The sequence below is a fragment of the Ovis canadensis genome, chromosome 16, assembly GCF_042477335.2.
Source record: "Ovis canadensis isolate MfBH-ARS-UI-01 breed Bighorn chromosome 16, ARS-UI_OviCan_v2, whole genome shotgun sequence".
Lineage (NCBI taxonomy): Eukaryota > Metazoa > Chordata > Mammalia > Artiodactyla > Bovidae > Ovis > Ovis canadensis.
Window position 1 is genome coordinate 48,821,068 of NC_091260.1, and position 25,381 is coordinate 48,846,448.

The 25,381-nt window shown below is 43.1% G+C and overlaps 2 protein-coding genes across 5 annotated transcripts in view; one reads left to right on the top strand and one right to left on the bottom strand.

Moving 5' to 3' along the window:
- The window catches only part of OSMR (oncostatin M receptor), a 65,717-nt gene extending 59,534 nt beyond the window's left edge, over positions 1-6,183 (bottom strand). Inside the window, exon 1 of the mRNA XM_069556142.1 lies at positions 5,850-6,183. The gene's annotated coding sequence lies outside the window, so the exon portion shown is untranslated. The remainder of the gene's footprint in view (positions 1-5,849) is intronic.
- The window catches only part of LOC138421781 (uncharacterized), a 211,368-nt gene continuing 190,814 nt past the window's right edge, over positions 4,828-25,381 (top strand). For all 4 annotated transcript variants that reach the window (XR_011249636.1, XR_011249637.1, XR_011249635.1 and 1 more), the window contains exons 1-2: positions 4,828-5,409; positions 8,585-8,714. Coding sequence is in view for 1 of the 4 variants with exons in the window: in XM_069556143.1 (XP_069412244.1) it covers positions 5,311-5,409; positions 8,585-8,714 (229 nt within the window). In the remaining 3 variants the exon portion in view is untranslated. The remainder of the gene's footprint in view (positions 5,410-8,584; positions 8,715-25,381) is intronic.

Here is a 25,381-nt window from a genome sequence, read left to right on the forward strand (position 1 = left end):
AAAAAGCAGAGACATTACTTTCCCAACAAAGGTCCATCTAGTCAAACCTATGGTTTTTCCAGTAGTCATGCATGGATGTGAGAGTTGGAATATAAAGAAAGCTGAGTGCTGAAGAATTGATGATTTTGAACTGCGGTGTTGGAGAAGACTCTTGAGACTCCCTTGGGCTGCAAGGAGATCAAACTGGTCAATCCTAAAAGAAATCAATCCTGAATATTCATTGGAAGGACTGATGCTGAAGCTGAAACTCCAACACTCTGGCCACCTGATGCGAAGACCTGACTCATTGGAAAAGACTCTGATGCTGGGAAAGATTGAAGGTGGGAGGAGAAAGGGACGACAGAGGATGGGATGGCTGGATACTATCATGGACTCTATGGACATGAGTTTGCTCAAGCTCCAGGAGCTGGTGATGAACAGGGAAGCCTGGCATGCTGCAGTCCGTGGGGTCACAGAGTTGCACACAACTGAGCGACTGAACTGAACTGAAGTTATAGCAGAAGTGATTCAGTGATATGAGTGAAACTGGCAGAAGAAGAGACAAAAATAGTTCAATGAAATAAGACAGAATCCTCAAACAGGTCCTTATATAAACAGGAATTTATTTTGCTATAAATAATAGAATTCAAACGAGTTGGAAAAAAGTATGATTATAAACAAACCATACTGAATCAACTATATCTTCCCAGGCCTCGTGGTACAGCAGTAAGCAATCTGCTTGTAAATGCAGGGGATGCAAGAAATGTGGTTTCAATCCCTGGGTTTGGAAGATCCCCTGGAGAGGAAATGACAACCACTCCAGTATTCTTGCCTGGAAAAGTCCATGGACAGAGGAGTCTGGCACGCTACAGTCTGTGGGATCGTGAAAGAATCAGACAGAAGTGAGCACTCAGAGCCTCACTGGATCAACTGCTTAAAACTTAAGGAAAAAGTTGTGGCATTTTGCCTTTCATCTTATACAAAAATCTGGTATTTTGAAAAGCTAAATATAAAACCAAAGCAATAAAATTATTAGAAAAATAAAAGCTTAGAAATAATTTTCAGGTGAAAAAGTTCTTTCTAACCTAGACAAAGCACGTAAGTGATTAGATTGCAGTCAATTACACAAACATCTAAAACTTCCTTGCAGGATTTTCCTAGTGGTACAGTGGATGGGAGTCCACGTGCTAATGCAGAGGACACTGGTTCCATTCCTGGTCTGGAAAGAGTCCACATGCAACGAAGCAATTAAGCCCATGTATCACAACTACTGAGCCTGTGTTCCAGAGCCCACGAGCTGCAACTACTGAAGCCCGTGCTCTGCAAGAAGATAAGCCCCCACAAGGAAGAGCCGGCATACATATGGAAGAGTGGCCCCCACTCACCACAACTCAAGAAAAGCCCTCGCAGCAACGTAGACCCAGCATGGACAAAAATAAAATAAATACATTTAAAAACAAATAAAGAAAACTTTTCTGTGCAGCAAAAGATATTTAAAAATAAAAGCATTATGAACGAATAAGCAAAGTGTGGTATATACAAACAATAGAATATTATTCAGCCTTAAAACAGAAGGAAATTCTGATATGTTCTACAACAGGGATGAGCCTTGAGGACCCTTTGCTAAGTGAAATAAGCCAGTTACAAAAATGCAAAGATTATATGACTCCTCCATTTTTATGAGGTACCTGGAGTATTCATAGAGACAGAACATAGAATTATGGTTGTGAGGGGCTAGGGAGAGAATGGGGAGTTATCATTTGATGGGTACAACATTTCAGTTTTGCAAGATGAAGAGTTCTGGAGACGGATGGTGGTAATGTTTGCATAATAATATACATGTCCTTAATAACACAGACCTGTATACTTAAAACAGAGAAGGCAATGGCACCCCACTCCAGTACTCTTGCCTGGAAAATCCCATGGATGGAGGAGCCTGGAAGGCTGCAGTCCATGGGGTCGCTAAGAGTTGGACAGGACTGAGCAAAACGGTTAAAATGATAAATTTTATATTATGTATTTTACCACAATAAAAAAAAAAATTGGGAAAAGCTTTACACTAGAAGAAATATTTGCATCCTCTGTAAGAGACAACAGATTAAGAAACCGAATACCTGTAGAGCCTCTGCATTAAACAGAAACAAGAGAAAACAACCCTATAGAAAAGTGAGCAAAGGATGTGCACAGGTAATTCACAGAAGAAACACACAATCCATAAACATTTAGAGATATTAAACTGCAGCAGTAATCAGCAAAATGCAAATTAAAATGTCTTACTGAGTTTCACTCATTCACCAGGAAAATTTAGATAAAAAAAGATAATACCCAGTGTTAGGAAGGATGAGGAAAACAAATTCTCATGTGCTGAGTTTAAATTATTCACAGTACCTGGCAGGGGGCAGGAGGGAGGTGGGTCAGCTGTGCAATTTGAAGAGTTTTATCTACCAAAGTGAAAAATGGATAAACTGTTTGATTCACAAATCTCTCTCTTAGGATATTACACTCAGGCTTAAGCACAAAAGTGAATGCCCAATTTTCCCTGAAGCACTGTTGCTAATGCTGAATAATTTTAATTAACTTCTATGTCCATCAATAACGGAAAGGGTGAATAAATATCTCTAGCTAACATAATTAGAAATAAGAATAAATATTATTACTTTAGAATGTAGCCATTAATAAAAGAGGCACATACAGACATGATAGAGGTCTAAGACTTGGGGGTGAAAAAGTAAGCTGCACAATGATAGTAAGGTCTCATTTACATTTACTAAAACATAGTATATATACATATTGGAGAAGGAAATGGCAACCCACTCCAGTATTCTTGTCTGAACAATCTCATGGACAGAGGAGCTGGTGGGCTACAGTCCACACGACTTAGCGACTAAACTACCACATTCATATACATTTGCAAATGTATACCAAAAAAAAAAAGTCTTGGAATAATAGGTACGAACCTGAAATTCCCCTCTTCTGAGTAAGAATAGGAGTGACAAAGGTAGTTCTACATTTTCTCCCCTATGCTTCATATATATATTCATTTATTATTTGTATTATTTTTAAACCATAAAAAATAAAACAGATAAACTAGAGTAAATAACTTCTGAAAACCAATAGAAGGTTGTGAACACAAGGACACCGCTTCTATAAAAGAAATCTGTGCTACAGAACTATGAGGAATCCTGCTTGGAGGGAAGGGAACTTCTCACAACTTCTTATCTGTCTTCTATTTCCCCATTTCATATATTTTGTTCAGTCAAAGAGGACTTCCTCCAGAGAAAGCAGGGCTAGGGCCCAGTGTTCCTGTAAAGAGAGCAAGATGACACCTGCTCAGCTTTCCTTCTGCTCGAGCCTACGATATTCCCACAAGGAAAACACACTCTTTCCTCTTGTCAAGTCCCAGTACCACCTCTTTCAGAACCATGATCGTTTTCCTGATTTGGCTCCTTTTTCAGGACAAATGGGCTACAAAAAAACAACACAGACTTTGGGAACACCTCTGAGCACCACTGCAGGCGTTCCCAGTCTCTCAAGGTAAAGAGGGAGAAGGAAAAACCCAGTGTGTAAGTAAGTATTCTCCCCAGTGTGGCTCCAGTCCCCACTGGACACCTAAGACAGCCGCTTCCTCTCAAGGTGGCCGTTGATACAGAAGGTTTAGACACATCTGCTGAGACAACAGGAGGCAGAACAGGTACTGCAAGGAGGCAAGTTACAGCTGAGAATTAGCCCTATCCAACAATGAAATGTTAGGTGGTGAGCTCCCTGCCACTGGAGGCATTCTAACGATACTGAAAGCTATTAGCGGAGGTGCCAAACTCAGCATGCCCTTGAAGATTCTGAGTAGGTAACTGAGGCTGGTGTCCAGTGCTTTTAAAAACTCCAAGAATAATTCTGAGGCACAGCTAAGTCTGGAAACCCCTGGCCACTATGACTATTTGGTGCTCTTCAGATTCAAGGGTCTCTGAGTGCAGATTAAAGCAGCTCAGGAGAGAGGCAAAGCACTCTCAGGAAAGAGTGCTACAATAATGAAGCACCGTACTCATTGGAAAAGACCCTGATGCTGGGAGGGATTGGGGGCAGGAGGAGAAGGGGATGACCGAGGATGAGATGGCTGGATGGCATCACAGACTCCATGGATGTGAGTCTGAGTGAACTCCGGGAGATGGTGATGGACAGGGAGGCCTGGCATGCTGCGATTCATGGGGCCGCAAAGAGTTGGACACGACTGAGCAACTGAACTGAACTGATACATGGCGGGGCAGGCGGGGGGCATTCCACAAAGGGTCCTAAAGTTTTGAGACACAGACAGTGGTTACAGGCAGCCTCCAAAGCCAAATCCTGATTCTGTCACTTGCTAGCTGTGTAACCACAGACAAGTTGCTTAACTTCTCTGGGCCTCAATTTTCTCACTGATAAAATCAGAATGGGAAAACCGTTACCCACCTCAGTGGTGAAGCTTAAATCATTCTCGTATATGTACAGTACTTAGTGCCTGACCCATAGTTAGTGCGAACAGTTATTTCGTAGAGGAGGAAACAGAGGCTAAGGCCATAAATTAACCTGACCCACGTCCTAAAGTCAGTTTAGACTTGAGAATAAGACCCACAGCTTCTTTCCTTCTGCTGCTGCTGCTGCTAAGTCGCTTCAGTCCTGTCCGACTCTGTGTGACCCCATAGACGGCAGCCCACCAGGCTCCCCTGTCCCTGGGATTCTCTAGGCAAGAACACTGGAGTGGGTTGCCATTTCCTTCTCCAATGCATGAAAGTGAAAAGTGAAAGTGAAGTCACTGAGTCGTGTCCAACTCTCAGCGACCCCATGGACTGCAGCCCACCAGGCTCCTCCGTCCATGGGATTTTCCAGGCGAGAGAACTGGAGTGGGACGCCATTGCCTTCTCCTCTTTCCTTCTAGCTCAAATTAAATACACGGCATTCAGTTCTGTCATAGCCTCTGACTACACTGATCCCTCTTGAGTTGGAGATTAAACTTGTTCAGAGTCTTCAAGCTTGTCAGTTACCAGGCACCCTCGCCCCGTGGCACTGAATACTGTGCCTCCAGCCACAGGACAGGCAGGCAGGCCGGATGGAGGCACAAGCGGGCCAAAGGCTGTCAAGAAAGGGCTCTCAGTATTCCGCGACGTCACCGCCACCGATGCCAGCTCTATGGTCTTGGACAAGTTACTGAACCCCTCCGTGCTTTTTGCCTAGGAAAGGGCTGTCTGTAAAAGGGTCAGAGGCGGCGCGGTTACAAATACAAGGCTTCCATCGCCCAACCAGCCAACTCGGTGCTCCTTCCATTCGCTTGGCGTCTACCCCAGACACCACCGCATCCCCATGAATTTTCTCGGCTGCACCTGCGTGCGAGCGCCTCTCGCTTCCAGGCGTAGAGGGAGGCGGAGGGAGGTCGCCGACCGAGAGAGGTATGACCGTCAGGTAGGCATTAAAGGAGCGTGAGGGAAGGCTGGAGACCGCAATTAACGCCCAGTTAACTTTGGGGTGCTGGGAACTAGGCAAAAGTGGGTCAAATGGGAATTTTAATCTCACAAATATCCCCCGACTGCCTTGCGAAGGACGCGGTGGGATGGGGACCGTAAACGCAGGGTGGGCACTGTCGTGGCGACCTCAGCGGCGTGCGCTCTGGCAAGAACGAGTAGTTATGCACCCGGGCGCGGGTCACCGGCGAGGAACCCTCGAAACGCCTTCTCGGGGCAGAGCGAACCCCCCAGCCCAAGCAAACGCGAGGCTTCGGGGCACCGAGCAGGAGAGCAGGGGGCTGAACTCCGGGCCGCGTCCAGACGGCAAGGGCCGGCGGAGAATCCACGTAGGGAGGCGGCGCGCGCCGAGGCGAGCGGGGCGCGCGGTCGGGTACTCACCCCGCGGGCCGAGGGCTCCGCGAGCCGGGCCGAGTCGTCGGCGGCGGGGCTGCCGAGCCGCGGTGCGAGGCCCGGGCGAGCGCGGGTGCGGACGTGCAGGGCCGGCCCCGCGCCCGGCCTATGAATCAGCTGCGGGGCGCGCGCCCAGGGGCGGGAATTACGGGAAAGACGCGGGGGAGGGCAGAGGGCCGAGGACTTTTGCAATTTCCCGTCTCGCTGCGCACTCTTGGCACTCCTGGGACCCACAGGAATTCTCTTCCTTTGGGTCCCCCGGGGGGAGAGCGGATGGGACCCTGCAGAGGTGCGGGACCCCGGGCCTCGGCGGCCGGGCGGGGACCGGTGGGAAAGGAAGTGGGCGAGGCCTGGGAAGGAAAAGTGGAAACCGAAAACGGCGGGCCGGGCACCCGGGCGGGGGCTACGGCCCCCGCAGGCAGCCACCCGGGCGGGAGCAGAGCGGAGCGAAGCGGGTGGGGTCCCGCGGGGCCACTTGTTATCCCGGCCTGGAGGCACAACCCCTGGGCTTCCCGGCAGAGATTCTTTGGGCACAGACAAGCGCTCCAGGCAAACTTCCGACTGTGTGGAGTTCAGAGCAATAAAATTTGAGTTCTAGGATCCTGGTTCGCGTTCCTGCCTAGAAACTCCCTGGCAGACACAGTTGTCCTTGCATTAACTGTCCCGTAGCCTTACACAAAGAGCTATGTGTGCTATGACGTGGCTTACTTTTTCTCTTAATGATGCCATTTAATCTTTGAAATACATATTTCAAATACAGGGCCCTTGAAATGCATATTTGCCCTCTCTTCATAGTTACACGGGGGCTTACCTGGTGGTACAGTCGGTAAAGAATCTGCCTGCAATGCAGAAGAGCCTGGTTCCATCCCTGAGTGTGGACGATCCCCTGGAGAAGGAAATGGCCACCCACTCTAGTATTCTTGCCTGGGAAATCCCTTGGACAGAGGAGCCTGGTAGGCTACACAGTCCATGGGGTTGCAAGAATTAGACAAGACTTAGCCAGTAAACCCCCACCATAGTTACATGGTGGACTAGCTAAAGGCGTATCCACCTGGGATCTGGTATGGAAACCATCTAAATACGGCTGCTGTGGTGCCACCCTTGGATCCAGAGGGAGATTGGCAGGGCTGGGGTGTTGGGCAGGGGTGCCCTGCAGCTCTGTGGTCTTGTCCATGGGACCTGGCTCTGGGCGACTAAGCCTGATGAGATTCAGGGGCTGCAAAGTATCACAGTGATTGGGAGAACTAAGAGTAATGGAGAAGGACCACCCATGAATCATATCTTAAGAGTCACTTCTTGAATTAACTGAATGGCTCAAAATGTCAGAATCTGTCCAAATGCTTTTATGTTTAAAGCTCAAATGCTTTTATGTTTGTCCACGGTTATTGCTCCTTCCAATGCCATCCCAGGGAAAGAGTTCTTTTTAGACAGGTTGTGTCTGATGATGCCACGAAGACCGTGGTGCATATAGTAAATATTTAATGACAATGAAGTTAAAGGTACTCTTGTCTAAATAAATGTAAGGTACTTTGCCACACCTCTCATTAAGAGTTTTAAAGAGTCCATTAGTTTAGCCATCTGGCTACGGAAGCTCTGTCACACCAGGTCCTGAGGGTAAGGAAGGCTTTCTGATTGACTTTTTCATAGAGTGAAAAAAAAAAAAAAATAGTGTGATGAATTTCTGCAAAGTGAGTCTTAACTTGCTTTGGGTTCCTCTAACAATTGAAAGAAACTGAGTTGCAAAATATTCCCTGCTGTTGGTTCAGGACCCTCTAGTTCCCCTGGTGAAATTCTAAATTGGCCCCCTTACACAAAGGTCAAGGAGAGGCAGACCCATTCAGATTTGTTCAGTTCAGTTCAGTTCAGTTGCTCAGTGTGTCTGATTCTTTGTGATCCCATGGACTGCAGTATGACAGGCTTCCCTGTCCATCACCAACTCCCAGAACTTACTCAAACTCATGTCCATTGAGTAGGTGATGCCATCCAACCATCTCATCCTCTGCCGTTCCCTTCTCCTCCTGTCTTCGATCTTTCCCAGCATCAGAGTCTTTTCAAATGAGTCAGTTCTTCACATCAGGTGGCGGCCAAAGTATTGGAGTTTCAGCTTTAGCATCAGTCCTTCCAATGAACATTCAGGACTGATTTTGTAGGTGGCAGTTTAAATAAGCAATGAACTTACATAGGAGGCTTGTCTCCCACAGTAGCAAGATGAATACATCTCCAAATCTCCTCACCCACCTGCCAGAATCTTAAAAGTTATATAGAAGCCTTAATGGGATTCAGTCCTGTGTACAGACCCCACGATCTCAACAACACATTGTTCTGTCAAGGTTGCATCCTTGAAAATGGCTCCTGGTACAGATACAGCCAGCAGAACATATATTCCAAGGACAGGGGAGGGGATAAGGAGGCTCTGATTATTTGGGGTTGGAGAGTCAACCAGAGGGGACATCCTCTCGATCCTTCAACAGGTGTCCACATAAAATTCACTTATTTTGTGCACCATTCTAATTCCTTGTGTATACTCCTCTTTCTAGAGACTAGTTAATATAGCACCTGTAAATCTGTGATCATTCCTTTAGGATGATGTACTAGGTTGAATAGTGTCCTCCAAAAATTCATGTCCACCCAGAATTTCAGAATATGACCCTATTTGGAAATATAGATTTTGCAAATTTCATCAAGTTGAGACTGGATTAGCCCGAAGCCTGTTATTCTTATAGGAAGAGGAAAATGTGAACACAGAAACCCAAGAGGAACACCGTGTGATTCCTGAGGCAGAGACTGGAGTTACGCTGCCTCAAGCCAAGGAATGCCGAGGATCGCTGGCCAGCAGCAGAAGCCAGGAGAAAGGTACAGAGAAGTATGGTTTTCCGCACAGTTTAATATGTTGTCCAAACAAAGAACGTTAAACAAGTCAGGGATACATTCCTTTAAGGTTTCAAGAAAAAAAAAAAAACAGATCAGCACGTACACAGGGAGTTAGTATGGCCTTGGCAACTGGAAAAGGAGTCTTGTTATTGAAGGAGTATCGGCCCTGGTATCCCAGGAATGGAGGCATTTAATGATGCATTTAATCTTTATTTTTAACATGGACATTCTTCTGGTCAGTGCTCCCTTTTCTTTCATAATTAAAGCAGATGGACATGTATTTTTTTTTCTGAATTTTTTTTTATTGAAGGATAATTGCTTCACAGAATTTTGTTGTTTCTGCCAAATATCAACATGAATCAGCCATGGGTATACATGTGTCTCCCTCCCACCTCCCTCCCCACCCCACCCCTCTAGGTTGTTACAGAGCTCCTGTTTGAGTTCTCTGTATCAGAGATAGGCTGTTTTAGTTAGCATTAAATTCAGGTTAACTTGTGTATAAGCCAGAATGACTTCCCTAAATACCTCAATATGCGAAAATGTCCTTTAATCATTTCCCTGCCCCTTTTCATTCATCTGTCTCCTAGATGTTGGCCTGACCCAGGGCCCATCGTTGACTCTCTCCTCTGAATCCACAGTCTCCCCAATGATCCTGTCCATGCTCCTGATTTTCACGGTCTCTTGTGCTCTCTTGAACCCTGAATCTTCCTCTCCATTGCAATTATTTCATCTGAACTATAGACCAGCTTATTTGTACATCAAAATCAATATGTTCAAGTTCAAATGCTTCACTTTTCCACCTTTGATTCTCTTATATTAAGTGAATGCCCCAACCTTTAACTCAGATACGAAATCAAAAAACCTGGGAATGATTCTTGATCCATCCTTCCTCATCTTTCACCAGAAAGTCTCACATATGTAACTATTGTTGCCAGAATCTTGGCCCCCTGTCCACCGGTGCCAATAAAGAATACGGAAACTGAGTTTGTAGGAAATAGAAAAATGGCTTTAATCTTTGCCCGGAATACGTAACAGGCTAGCACCTCAAGTACTGTGCCCCATCCCTTGGGAATAGAGAGAAGTTTTATATCCTCATGAAGGTCTAGCATTTTTATTCTTTCTTTGCAAAGTTTCAAAACAACTACAGCTGGCCTGAGGCAACTCAGCAACAGGGTCTGGTTTCCCTGAAATAATTGGCTCATGGCCTTTTTTCTGAAATGCAGAATGCTCCAAGCGATTGTAAGGGAACAAGAATGCCAAGTGTCGGGGTATAATCTATACGGAGTCAGAGAGTAATTAGCTTTGTGAAGGACAAGCCCAACTACAAGTGTTTGTTAGTAGTAACAGCTAAAGAATGACCAAGATTGTTTAACTTTTGCAAGCCTGTTTGGCTGGTATGTGCGAAAGGCCACTCACTCATTTCCATTTTTGCTCCAACACTATGACAGGCGAGACATGAGTGGAATGTTAGTTAGCCTTACCCTATCCAGTTTCTCAGGGGAAATACAGTTCTGTAAGTATCAGGAATATTACATAGATCTGTCTATGGATGTAGATATGGAAGAGGGCATGGCAACCCATTCCAGGATTCTTGCCTGGAGAGTCGCCATGGACAGAGGAGGCTGGAGGCCTACAGTCCATGGGGTTGCAAAGAGTCTGACATGACTGAAGCAACTGAGCACACACGTAGATATAGGCGTATGAAATCATCTATGTAAGCTGTGAAATATAAATTATTATTCTATTTGTTAAACTGCTACAAATATTTGTAATTACATATTTGGCAGTATTTGATAACCAGACTGATAGAATTTGAAGGAATTGGGAGTTTTCTGAAGAAAGTGGCTTCATCAAGTAAGTAGTGGATGATGATTTACAATTTCCTTCATGGATAAGAATTCTCTATTTCTTTTTGGATGTTATCACATTTGATATATTAAAGATTCACTTTTAGGTTTTAAAGCACGCTTCTGTGGTTATGATTGTTGGTGACAGTGGCATTATTTCTAAGAAAACAATGGAAATTAAAATGTTATTTGGTAAATGTATTTTTATATTGCAAAAAACAAAACAGTAATTTTGAAAAGTTTCTAATCTAAAATATATCATAAATCTTGATTAGCTAAGAGACAGTTATCATTTCCAAATGTGTATATTTTTTAAAAAAATCAAAAGCAAACAAAAAAGGGAGCTGACAATGACAAAGCAAGGTGTTACATGTTATAGGGCCACATGGAGCTTTCATGTTTTAGAATTTCAGAGGATTCCTTTAAGTGCTTGAGTATGAATTGCTTTCCTTCAGTGTCTGGTAAGTGGATTTAAGTGAGGGATAATAGCATCCTTAATAGTTCTAAAGGAGCTTCTTGCTTGAACTAAATGTTAGTGGAAGATTGGTTGAAGGATTGATCGCTTCTACACATTCCACCCTCTCCTGCGTGTTCCGATAGTTTTCACACCTTATTCCAGAAATCATCAGAAACCAGACCGTAGTAGTAGTGTTAGTTGCTCAGTTGTGTCTGACTCTTTGTGATTCCAAAGACTGTAGCCTGCCAGGGTCCTCTGTCCATGGAATTCTCCAGGCAAGAATACTGGAGAGAGGTGCCATTCCCTTCTCCAGAGGATCTTTCTGACCCAGGGATCAAACCCAGGTCTCTTGCATTGCAGGTGGATTCTTTACCGTCTGAGCCGCCAGGGAAGCATTTTGGATCTTTTTTCTTTTTTTTCTTTTTGCTCCATGGGCTTTAGAGATACTGTTGAATATGTGTTTGCTTGGATAACTGCTTTTATTCTTTTGGCCTGTGGTTATGGGGATTAATAAAAATGAGCATAGTAATTAATACTACAGGACAGAACATTAATCCAGTCAGGAAGGAAGTACTTTGAGGGAGAGTCAGGTGGGAACTTTGGAAACTTTTGAAAATGATGTGCTAACCTTGACCTAAAATGAATCTATAGTCATGTTCGTATTGATATTTAAACAGCATCTCTTATTGAGAGCATGTAGTTGGAAGTTTTTTTAAAAGTACGTTCTCTGCATTTTAATTTGATAGAGAATGTTTAGCACACTTACATTTAAGGTAATTATTGGTTTACTACATGTTTTCTCTTTCATTCTCCCTGCTTTTTATCCTTCTGTTTCTCCTTTTCTGCCTTCTTTTACATCATATGAATTTTTAAAAGAATTTTATTTTAAATTTGCTTTTGGGTTTTTGTTGTTCCTCTTTATAGAACTTTTTGGTATGCGGCCTAATGGATTAAGATATACATCTTTAATTTTTACTGTTTGCTTGAGATAATATTAAACCATTTCACCTACTAGGTCCATTTAACCATGCTTCTTGTCCTTTATGTTATAGTTATAAAATGTATTATGTTTATGACAAGATAAAACTGGCATATAATATGTATTTTAAAGGAATTAAGAGGAAAAATAGTCTTTAATATTTACATGTTTACCTTTACCCCAGTGTTCTTCAGTCTTCCCAAAGATCCGAGTTTTCATCTGTTCTTGTTTCCCTAAGCCTGAAGGATTTCCTTTAGCATTTTTAAATGCAGATATGGAGATATACCCTCTTAGTTGTGTGTGTGTGTGTGTGTTTAATGTCTTTACTTCATCTCATCCAGCTTCCCTGGTGGCTCAGATGGTAAAGAATCTGCCTGCAACGTGGGACACCCGGGTTGGATCCCTGGGTTGGGAAGATCCCCTGGAGAAGGAAATGGAAACCCACTCCAGTATTCTCGCCTGGAGAATCCCATGGCCAGAGGAGCCTAGCGGGCTGTAGTCCATGAGGTCCAAAAGAATCAGACATAATTGAGTGACTGACACTTCACTTCATCTCATACTTGAGGGATGTTTTTGCTGGGTATAGCATATTCAGTTGATAGCTTTTACCTTTCAAACTTTTAAAATGTTGTTCTGTGATTTTCTGATCTCTATTGTTTCTGTTGAGAAGTTGTCAGTAATTCAAATTTTTATTCCCCTGTATATATAATCTGTCATTTTTCTCTGCTTGCTTTCAATATTTTTTTTTCTTTCTGTTTGGTTGTCAATATGACAATGATGTGTTTAGAGATTTTTTAAAAATTAGTATCATTATTCATCAGGCTTGACATTTGTTGAGCTTCTTGAATTTGTAAATTTATGTCTTTTACCAAATTTGAGAAATTCTCAGCTAGTGTTTCTTCAAATTTTTTTCTACTCTTTTATCTTTCTCATCTCTCTCCTAGAATCCAATTACTCATATGTTAGACCTCTCCCTTCATATAGTCCCAAATGCCCTGGGACTTTGTTGTTTTCACTTTTTTTCTTTGTGTTTTTTAGACTGGAAAGCTTCTATCAAACTTTATTTAAGCTTATTGACTCCTCTCCTCTCATCTTAGTTTTGCTATCAAATTCATCTACTAAATTTTGTATGATAGGTAGTATATATTTCAATTCTAAAATTTTTCTTTTTTATATATATTTTCTATTTCTTTCCTGATATTTACTATCCTTTAGCTCATGCTGGGCATATTTTCCTTTACCTCATTGAGCATAGTTCTAATTACTGCTTTTAGAGCATGACTTGGTTATTCTAACATCTAGACATCTTAGAATCAGGCTATATTCACTGTGGCTTGAATGAGAATGTATCGCATTTCCTGGTTTGTTTATTTATTTTTGGATTGTCAAGTAATTCTGGATTACAACCTGGACATTGTAAATATTATGTTATGAAAATGAGTTCTATTACATTCCTCCAGCGACATTGATTTTCTTTTTTAAATGGGCAGTTAATGTGGTTAGGGGCTTCCCCGTGGCTCAGCAGTAAAGAATCTGCCTACTGTGCAGGAGATGCAGGAGATGTGGGTCCAATCCCTGCATTGGGAAGATCCCCTGGAGGAGGAAATGGCAACCCACCCCAATATTCTTGCTGGGAAAATCCTATGGATAGAGGAGCCTGTGAGCTACGCTCCATCATAGGGTCACAAAAAGTCAGGCGCGACTGAGCGACTGAGCAGTTGCAGAATGTGGTTAGACTCAAACTGCAAACAAGATATTGACTGCAGTAGTAGCAGCTCAAATCTAAATTCACTGTTTTTTCTTTCTTTCTTTCTTTTTTTTTTTGGTGGGGGCTTGTTTTTATCTAGGCTGTTTTGAATTCTGTCTTGCACAGTCATGATTCATAGTTTATCAATGATGTAAGTTTAAGCACAGAATATAAAGTTTTTCCCCTCTAGGTATTTCTTTTCTGCTGTTTCTCACTTTATTTTCCAAACAATTGTGTTTGCATCAAACTCTGACCTCTGATTCTTCAAGCCAGAAATATTGTAAGCTTTCTAACAGAGTTTTAGTTACCCTCACACTGCACAAGACTTGTGGGGTCTCAGGCTAAGGGCCATAAAATATGGGAAACTTACTCCATACTCTTTCCTTTGTTCCAAGTGTTAATTCTCTTCCAGAATCTTACTGTTTTTGTCAGTTCTCCACTGCTTTTTATGTGTTTTTTATTTGTATTTTTCCTAGTGTTTGATATTGTTGTATGTAGGAGGGGTAGTTTAATGAGAGCTACTCAGCTATGACTGAAAAGACACTCCCTACAGTTATATTTTGAAGTACTAAATGATGAAGTTATTGGGAGAAAATACAAGGAACTTGTTTTTTTTTTTTTTCCACTTTCCTAGGGTAGATTTCTCTCTCCAATAAAATATTCTTCTGAAACAATCCAGTTTTTCAAAAGATTCAAATATTTTTGCCTTAGACTTCAATCTGAAAACTGCTGAAAGCCTGCTGGAATTGTGTAAGGCTAATCTATTAACTTAAACATCACATTAGAATAAAAATTTATGTACTAATAACATGATGAAAAAAGTAACAGTGTTAGTCTCTCAGTTGTGTCCAACTCCCTGTGACCCCACGGGCTATAATCTGCCAGGCTCCTCCGTCCATGGCACTCTCCAGGCAAGAATACTCGAACAGGTAGCCATTCCTTTCTCCAGGGTATCTTCCCAACCCAGGGATCGAACCCGCATTTTCTGCATTGCAGGCAGATTCTTTACCATCTCAGTCACCAGGGAAGCTCATATAACACAATACTACTAAGGAAACAGTTTGGGGAACGAAAAGAGGATTGGTGGAACTTGTCCTTGAATTTCCTGTGAATTTTGTTGAAATGCCAAAAACAAAATTTATTTGAGGGAGTTATGGTAAGGTTTATCTTTCTCTGGTGATTCCATTTGTGTTTAAATTTCATCTAGACTAAAATGAATACTTCCTAAAGTTATTCACCTTTATATCCAATCTTGTCAGCTTTTAAAATGTAGGTTCTTTCATTCAATTCTAACATAACAGCAATTATTTGATGATGCTTAGTCACGGTGGAATAAAACTCAGGTAATTTCCACATTCTCAGGGCATTTTTTGAAAACAGACCAGGGAGAAATGTTCATTCAAATTCAAGACAAAATAAGCTAAATTTTAAAACCCAAGAAGGAAAAAAATGTCATTAATGTTACTAGATTTTGTAGCAAAAATAATCATAAAAATTGTTTTCTTAGAAATTATTAGAACATGATGCCTAAAGATGAAAGTATAAATATTTCAGAAAAGAATGAATAAGACCATTTCCTTTGAAAATACCCCTCCTTTTTAGGAAGAAAAAGTAATAATATTCACTTAGCTGGAAATGTAGACTTACAAATATTCATAGTTGCAAAACTGTAACACACACAGATTCTCATTAGAAAAACATTGTAGGGGAAATGGGGTGATGGTAGGAAAAACATTGTAATAGCAAAAACTAGTAACAAACTGAAGATCATTCAATGGAAGACTACTGAAAACTCTATGATTCATCCTTTCAAAGGAAAGGAAGGAAGGAAGATTATGTGCTTTATCAGCTGCTGTGGAGATATGTCCAAGATATTCAATTAAGTGAAAAAAGAATCAGAGACGTGTATGTGGTATGTCCATTTATCTATTTAATTTGTTAATGTTTATGGCATATATGCATGAGCCTGTTTGGAGGAGGAATACAAGAAATTTGGTGACTGTGGATATTCTTGAGGAGAAGGGCTACGAATGGGGGGTAATGTGTAGGGAGAGTTTGTAGTTTTTCATTTTGGACCTATCTGTGCAGATTCTTTTTTTTATCATTTGTTTTTATTTTTTATGGTAATATCTTTAAAAATCAAAGAATATGAGGAGCCACATTTGTTGGTGGGGGGGTTGTTCTTTTCAGGTTATAATCAATTATAATCTCTTTAGGGGTATAAAAGAAATAAAATTAATTGCCTCTGGGGAAGACAACTGAGGGACAGAGGGGATAGTTTTAACTCTTCCTTTTCATATCATTTGAATTTTTATCCATATAATTATGTTACTTAGTAAAATATTAAATACAAAATATTAAAATTTTAAAAAATGCAGCGATCAACAACAACAAAAGTGAGACACTGGTCGGAAGTGTTGCCTGTGAGTTCTACATGTCAACCAGTGGGCTTCATCCAGAGTGAACAGACTTCCAGTGCGGTAACGAAACCGATCCCGGAGAAGCCGGCGGGAGCCCCGGGGAGAGTTCTCTTTTCTTTGTGAAGGGCAGGGCGCCCTGGAATGGGTTCGCCCCGAGAGAGGGGCCCGCGCCTTGGAAAGCGTCGCGGTTCCGGCGGCGTCCGGTGAGCTCTCGCTGGCCCTTGAAAATCCGGGGGAGAGGGTGTAAATCTCGCGCCGGGCCGTACCCATATCCGCAGCAGGTCTCCAAGGTGAACAGCCTCTGGCATGTTGGAACAATGTAGGTAAGGGAAGTCGGCAAGCTGGATCCGTAACTTCGGGATAAGGATTGGCTCTAAGGGCTGGGTCGGTCGGGCTGGGGCGCGAAGCGGGGCTGGGCGCGCGCCGCGGCTGGACGAGGCGCCGCCGCCCCCCCCACGCCCGGGCCAGCCCCCGCGGGCCCGAAAAGAAAAAAAAAAAAAAAAAAAAAAAACAACAGAGTGAACAGACAGAATTGCATTCCATGCAGCCTGAGTTTGCATGCATGCTGTGCAGCACTTGTCTGAGAATATGGGCTCTTGGCAGCTGTTTTAGACTTTGGCTTCTTAGAACTGGGGGAACTAGAGCCCCTAACCCACAGGGAGCTGGGTTGGGGCACAGACCCTCCCATGGAAAAGTGGGCCCTGTTTCAGAAAGTCTATGGCCAGACACCTCAGCTTCAGAGGTTGTCCCCCAGATAATGCTGTTTATCTCTTTCCATACATTGTTTTTTTAAAAATTTTAATTGGAGGTGGTGGTTTTTGCCATACATTCATATGAATCAGCCATGGGTGTACATGTGCTCCTTGTCCTGACCCTCCCTCCCACCTCCCTCCCCATCCCATCCCTCAGGGTCGTCCCAGTGCATCAGCCCTGAGCACCCTGTCTCGTGCATCGAACCTGGACTGGCGATCTATTTCACATGTGATAATATACATGTTTCAATGCTATTCTCTCAAATCATCCCACCGTCACCTTCTCCCACAGAGTCCAACAGACTGTTCTTTACATCTGTGTCTTTTGCTGTCTCGCACATAGCGTCAGCGTTACCATCTTTCTAAATTCCATATATATGCGTTAATATACTGTATTGATGTTTTTCTTTCTGACTTACTTTGCTCTGTATAATAGGCCCCAGTTTCATCCACCTCATTAGAACTGATTCAAATGTATTCTTTTTATTGGCTGAGTAATATTCCGTTGTGTGTATGTACCACAGCTTTCCTATCCATTCATCTGCTGCTGGACATCTAGTTGCTTCCATGTTCTGGTATTGTAAACAGTGCTGCAATGAGCATTGGGGTACATGTGTCTCTTTCAATTCTGGTTTCCTTGGTGTGTATGCCCAGCAGTGGGATTTTTTCCATACATTCTTATTCTTTACAGAGTGAAGTAAGTCAGAAAGAGAAAAGCAGTTATCGTATACTGACACATATATATGCAATCTAGAAAGATGGCACTGATGAACCCTTTTGCAGAATAACAGTGGAGACACAGACATTAAGAACAGACTTATGGACACGGCTGAGGGAGGGGAAGAAGCAGAGGGTGGGAGGTATGAAGAGAATAACATGGAAACATCCACTACCATATGTAAAATAGATAGCCAATGGGAATTTGCTGGGGCTTTGTAACAGCCTAGAAGGGTGGGAGGTGGGAGGGATGTTCCAGTGGGAGGGGACATGGGTAAACTTATGGCTGATTCAGGTTGATGTTTGGTAGAAACCAATGCAATACCATAAAGCAATTATCCTTCAATTAAAAATAAATAACTTTTAAAAAACACAATAATATTACAAAAGTTAAAAAAATAGTTCTCTGTAGAAAACTATACAATTATAGGAAAATATAAAGAAGAAAATAATCACTATCTACCTATTTAAAACAGGAAAAAAACTCCAGTACTATACTGCTTGGTTATTTTAGCAACATAAAGCAACATAATTGCATATAATCAATGTGTTGCTCTTTACTTACAGTAATGGAAAGTTGGAAGCAACCTGCAGGTCTTTGACTCACATATTTACTTCACTGGGCTCTGTGCAACAACACAAAGAGGTTTGTTTCTCACTCAGTCATAGTCTGATGCTAGTCGAGTTGTCTTTTCTGTTCCAACTGGTGAGTCGAGGATAAAGGCTGCTTCCCGATTATCACCTTGCATCTGGAACACGTGGCTTCCACACGTACTTGCAGCAATGAAAGAGGGCAAGAGGTTGGCATGGGTTGACTTTAACACCAGGGCCAGTCACTTTCACCTAGATTGCACTGGCTGGAACTCAGTCACATGGTCCAGCCAAACTGCAAGGGAGACTGGGAAATGGAAGCAGCCCATGGTCCCAGGAAGAGGAAACAGGAGTTTGAGGGAGTGAAGACATTGTCTGGACATAGAAGGAAGCTTATTATTATAATAAATTATGATATATCTTTGTAATAGAATATCATTCAGCCATTGAAAATCAGGTTGCAGAATGTATTTAATGACAGGCCGATACCAATGATAAAAATAAAAAGGCAAGATACAGAATCTTATGATTCTTGTTTCGGAAAAAACGTAATATTTATACATTATATGTGTGCCTATAAATATAAACTAGAAGGAAATAATAAATGATACGTTCTTTGCAGTTATCTTTAAATGGAAGGGTGATAGGTCACTTTTTTTTTTGGTACTTTTGAAGAAATTGCTAATTGTCTTCAGTGATCATGTATTTCTTTAAAAAGAAGTATGTATAATCTGAAAAACTTTCTTTTAAAATGGAAAAGAAATCCTTAGGTCATCTGAAACTAGAGCTGACACTTAAAATTCCCTTACAAGTTGCTACAGATGATGAATTTGAAGTTATGCCACTACGTTTGTTTTGAATCAGCAGAGGGCCTCTGTCTGCTTTAGTGCTTATTTTTCCGTTGGCATCGATGCTAGCCAAACTCCCTGTTTTACACATTAATTGTGGTCAGAATCCTATATTCCATTTATTCTTTTGGCAGGGAGAAGCCAGATCTGAAACCTATCTTTGTCAATTGTGACACTTTTTGAGTAGCATCTATTTGCTGACCAGAGCAAGTAAGCAAACCCGGCCTGGCCTTGCAGGAGGTTTTCATCTGCAGCAGACAGTGCTACCATAGCAACAGGCTCCGTCACAAAACTCGGAAAGGAGAGCAGTTTCGCAGAGTGAACAGTCCTTGTGAGGAGACAGCCACGGGGTTTGGAAGAGAATGAGGACTTGCACAGGGGGCTCTGCCTTCCGGTAGGACAGGGCTAGACAGAAACCATATTTCCTTGCACAAGGAGATTTTGTGGATTAAAAGAAAATACATATCAGCTTTAACATCCATATAAGGCAAAGAATGGGGCTTCCCAGGTGTCATAGTGGTAAAGAATCTACCTGCCAATGCAAATGACACAGGTTCGATCCCTGGGTCAAAAGATCCCTTAGAGAAGGAAATGGCAACCCACTCCAGATTTCTTGCCTGGAGAGTTCCATGGGAAAAGGAGCCTGGCGGGCTACAGTCCATGGAACTGCAGAGAGTCAGACACAGCTAAGCACGCACTCACAGGGCAAAGAATAATAACAAGATAGGAAGAGACAAAATACAGAAACTCATTAAAAACAGATGTTCTCCATATGTATTTTAAATCCATCATGTTAGAAAAAATGTACAAAATTGATCATGTCCAGTGTTAATGAGGATGTGGGTCAACAGTTAATTCTCAAATGCTGTTGGGAATATAAGTTAGCCTTTGCATTATCAAGTGTATGTGTCCTTTGATGGAGAAATTGAATGTCTGAGGTAGCTCACTCAGCTGAAATAATGTGGGTGAACATGTAAAGCCTCTGCTGTCCACCTTCATAACCTACCTGTGTGGTATGTTGTTCAGCTGCTCAGTAGTGTCTGACTCTTTGCTACCCCATGGACTGCAGCGCCCCAGGGACAGGCTTCCCTGTCCTTCACCATCTCCCAGAGTTTACTCAAACTCATGTCCATTGAGTCTGTGATGCCGTCCAATCATCTCATCCTCTGTCATCCCCTTCTCCTGCCTTCAATCTTTCCCAGCACCAGGGTTTTTTCTGAGTCGGCTCTTGCCACCAGGTAGCCAAGGTATTGGAGCTTCAGCATCAGCATCAGTCCTTCAAATGAATATTCAGGGTTGATTTCCTTTAGGATTGGCTGGTTGGATCTCCTTGCAGTCCAAGGGACTCTCAAGAGTCTTCTCCAACACCACAGTTCAAAAGCATCAATTCTTCAGCACTCAGCCTTCTTTATGGTCCACCTCTCATATCCATACATGACTACTGGAAAAACCATAGCTTTGACTAGATGGACGTTGGTCGGCAAAGTAATGCCTCTGCTTTTGAATACGCTGTCTAGTTGTTACAGCTGCCCTCAGTCTCTTGGCAGGCGTGGTAAGGTCCAAAGCAGCTCAGCAAACCTGTCAGTTCAGTTGGACAAACTACAGAAAGAATGAGACACGCAGGTGCCCTCTAGTGGCCACGTTTTAGAGAACAGGCTCTTGGAATATTTCAAGCCTTCCCTTGAAAGTGGCAAGACCTGTCTGACAGGGCTGGGCATTGATACTTGGCCTCCCACCTTCCCACCCGCAGACTCGGGTACTAGCCAGGAACAGCCCTTTGGCTTGGCTTTACCTAAAATGAGTTTGGGGTGTTTCCAAGGAGCTGCAACCTCAAATTTCTTCCTACCGGTGTGCCAATTCAGACAGCCAAGAGACCTGGCAAAATCCCAAAGGTGCTGTCTTTTGTGGACCGCCACCCCCAACCCCTCCCTGTTCCATAAAGCCCAGGGACACACTGGTAAAGCAACTCCCCAGAACAACTTAGGTTTCCAATTACTTCCTTGAAAATATGCTAATTAACTTGACATTGAGTTATACAAGAGTGAGCAAGTAAGGAGAAGATGATACAGGCAGGAAAGAATGGGAGGCCCCTAGAGAGCAACATTAATATTTGCAGAGTGCCTAGTTGGTGCCAATTATCAGGGCTGCCACAGGTGCTGGGCCACCCACAGCTTGATGGTATTTTTGCACATTTGTAAAAAGTGGATGCAGGGTTTGGCAGAGAGACGGAGCCTTTGTGTGAAGGCAGAAATGCTCTCTTCTCAGGCATAGGTACCTTCATGCTTAGATACAACAGTTTGGTGAGAGAAAAGGACTTGAGTTTAGTCCCCATTCACCCCCACCCTGGGTCTCAGCACTTTGGAAAGTACACCCATGTCACAGGTGTATCAGCAGCCTTGCACGTGTGATGCTGAAGGCATCTGGCCGAGGGAAGAGTAAAGGCTGAAAATCCAGGCCTGCTCTGCTGGCCAAGCCCTGATTTATGTGTCAGTCTGGAGCCCTCGCCTTTGTGTAGTAAGCACAAAGCTGCCTTATGTGCTAGTGGCCCTGGGTCTATGTTGTGTCTTTCTTTAATGATCCTGTAAGGTAGGCAGAGATAGGTTTCCTGTAAAGCTAATGACAGATTTTTCCAAGATCTACGGAGGGGTTCAAGCACTGGTTCATATGGTATGCTGCTGCTGCTGCTAAGTCACTTCAGTCGTGTCTGACTCTGCGTGACCCCATAGACGGCAGCCCACCAGGCTCACCTGTCCCTGGGATTCTCCAGGCAAGAACACTGAGTGGGGTGCCATTTCCTTCTCCAATGCAGGAAAGTGAAAAGTAAAAGTGAAGTCGCTCAGTTGTGTCTGACTCTTAGCGACCCCATGGACTGCAGCCCACCAGGCTCTTCTGTCCATGGGACTTTCCAGGCAAGAGTACTGGAGTGGGGTGCCATTGGCTTCTCCTCACATGGTCATATTTTGTTCTTAAATTTGCAAAATAAGATCATTGAACCATAATCGCTTAAAACGATTGTTGCAGCAACTTTTGGATATAGGTACAAAATTATCCCCATCTTGTAACTGAGACACAGAAATGTTAATTAGCATTATTGTTAAGTCTTAGAGCTTGGATTTGGTGCAAACTAATTGATATGAATGCCAGAGGATCATGGAGAATATTGCTTCTAAGGACACAATATATTGTTTCTAAGGAAATATATTGTTTCTAAGAGGTTTGTGACATTGTACAGGACACAGGGATCAAGACCATCCCCAGGAAAAAGAAATGCAAAAAAGCAAAATGGCTGTCTGAGGAGGCCTTACAAATAGCTGTGAAAAGAAGAGGACCAAAAAGCAAAGGAGAAAAGGCAAGTTATACCCATTTAAATGCAGAGTTCCAAAGAATAGCAAGGAGAGATAAGAAAGCCTTTCTCAGCGATCAATACAAAGAAATAGAGGAAAACAATAGAATGGGAAAGACTAGAGATCTCTTCAAGAAAATTAGAGATACCAAGGGGACATTTCATGCAAAGATGGGCCCAATAAAGGACAGAAATGGTATGGACCTGACAGAAGCAGAAGATACTAAGAAGAGGTGGCAAGAATACACAGAAGAACTGTACAAAAAAGATCTTCACGACCCAGATAATCACGATGGTGTAATCACTCACCTAGAGCCAGACATCCTGGAATGTGAAGTCAAGTGGGCCTTAGGAAGCATCACTACAAACAAAGCTAGTGGAGGTGATGGAATTCCAGTGGAGCTATTTCAAATCCTGAAAAATGATGCTGTGAAAGTGCTGCACTCAGTATGCCAGCAAATTTGGAAAACTCAGCAGTGGCCACGGGACTGGAAAAGGTCAGTTTTCATTCCAATTCCAAAGAAAGGCAATGCCAAAGAATGCTCAAACTACCACACAATCGCACTCATCTCACATGCTAGTAAAGTAATGGTCAAAATTCTCCAAGCCAGGCTTCAGCAATACATGAACCGTGAACTCCTTGATGTTCAAGCTGGTTTTAGAAAAGGCAGAGGAACCAGAGATCAAATTGCCAACATCCGCTGGATCATGGAAAAAGCAAGAGAGTTCCAGAAAAACATCTATTTCTGTTTTACTGACTATGCCAAAGCCTTTGACTGTGTGGATCACAATAAACTGTGGAAATTCTGAGAGTAATGGGAATACCAGACCACCTGACCTGCCTCTTGAGAAATCTGTATGCAGGTCAGGAAGCAACAGTTAGAACTGGACATGGAACAACAGACTGGTTCCAAATAAGAAAAGGAGTACGTCAAGGCTGTATATTGTCACCCTGCTTATTTAACTTATATGCAGAGTACATCATGAGAAATGCTGGGCTGGAGGAAGCACAAGCTGGAATCAAGATTGCCGGGAGAAATATCAATAACCTCAGATATGCACATGACACCACCCTTATGGCAGAAAGTGAAGAGAAACTAAAGAGCCTCTTGATGAAAGTGAAAGAGGAGAGTGAAAAAGTTGGCTTAAAGCTCAACATTCAGAAAACTAAGATCATGGGATCCGGTCCCATCACTTCATGGGAAATAGATGGGGAAACAGTGGAAACAGTGAGAGACTTTATTTTGGGGGGCTCCAAAATCACTGCAGATGGTGAATGCAGCCATGAAATTAAGAGATGCTTACTCCTTGGAAGGAAAGTTATGACCAACCTAGACAGCATATTAAAAAGCAGACGTTACTTTGCTGACAAAGGTCCGTCTGGTCAAGGCTATGGTTTTTCCACTAGTTATGTATGGATGTGAGAGTTGGACTATAAAGAAAGCTGAGCACTGAAGAATTGATGCTTTTGAACTGTGGTGTTGGAGAAGACTCTTGAGAGTCCCTTGGACTGCAAGGGGATCCAACCAGTCCATCCTAAAGGAGATCAGTCCTGGCTGTTCACTGGAAGGTCTGATGCTGAAGCTGAAACATCAACACTTTGGCCATCTCATGCATAGAGCTGACTTTGAAAAGACCCCGATGCTGGGAAAGATTGAGGACAGGAGGAGAAGGGGACAACAGAGGATGAAATGGTTGGATGGCATCACCGACTCAATGGACATGAGTTTGGGTGAACTTTGGGAGTTGGTGATGGACAGGGAGGCCTGGCGTGCTGCGGTTCATGGGATTGCAAAGAGTCGGACACGACTGAGCCACTGAACTGAAGGAAACAGTGCTTCCAGGAGCATCCTACCAAGCCCTATTCATTCATGCCCCTGGTTCTCCAAATATCACCATCAATGACAGACATCTTTGGATGTTTTTTAGAGGCAGAGAACAAAGCATGAGACCAGAGGTCAGACCAGAAAGATGCAGTGGCTTCCGGGAAGCCAGCCCTAGATGTTGGCAGCCTGGCTAGTCTCTGTTTAGGCTCAGAGTAAACTTGTGGGTTCTTTTACTAAAAGGAAGAAGAGAAGATGGATATTGGGAGGTTATTAGCAGTCTTTACCAACATGGCATCTGGTCCCATTACTTCACGGCAAATAGATGGGGAAACAATGGAAACAGTGACAGATTTTATTTTCTTGGGCTCCAAAATCACTGCGGATGATTACTGCAGCCATGAAATTAAAAGACATTTGCTCCTTGGAAGAAAAGCTATGACCAACCTAGATAGCTTATTAAAAAAGCAGACACATTACTTTGCCAACAAAGGTCCATCTAGTCAAAGCTATGGTTTTACCAGTAGTCATGTATGGATGTGAGAGTTGGACCATTAAGAAGGCTGAGTGCCAAAGAATTGATGCTTTTGAACTGGTGGTGTTGGAGAAGACTCTTGAGAGTCCCTTGGACTGCACGGAAATCAAACCAGTCAGTCCTAAAGGAAATCAATCATGAATATTCATTGGAAGGACCCATGCTGAAGCTGAAGCTCCAATACTTTGGCCACCTGATGCGAAGAGCTGACTCATTGGAAAAGACCTTGATCCTGGGAAAGAATGAAGGCAGGAGGAGAAGGGAACGACAGAGGACGAGATGGTTGGATGGCATCACCTACTCAGTGAAATGAGTGTGTGCAAGCTCCGGGAGTTGGTGATGGACAGGGAAGCCTGGTGCGCTGCAGTCCATGGGGTCGCAGAGAGTAACTGCACTGAGTAAATGAACGACAGGAAACAACACCATTAGGCCAAGAATGGTTTGACTTAAAAACCTGTGAGTCCTGAGATCTGTGGGCACAATGTGAGAATTAATATGAACTGCAGGGCAAAGCAGGTGAGCAAGAGTGAGAGATAGACCTTGTCAGGAGGCAGTCGTGAGACACAGGCTGCATGGGGCCGGGAGTGAGT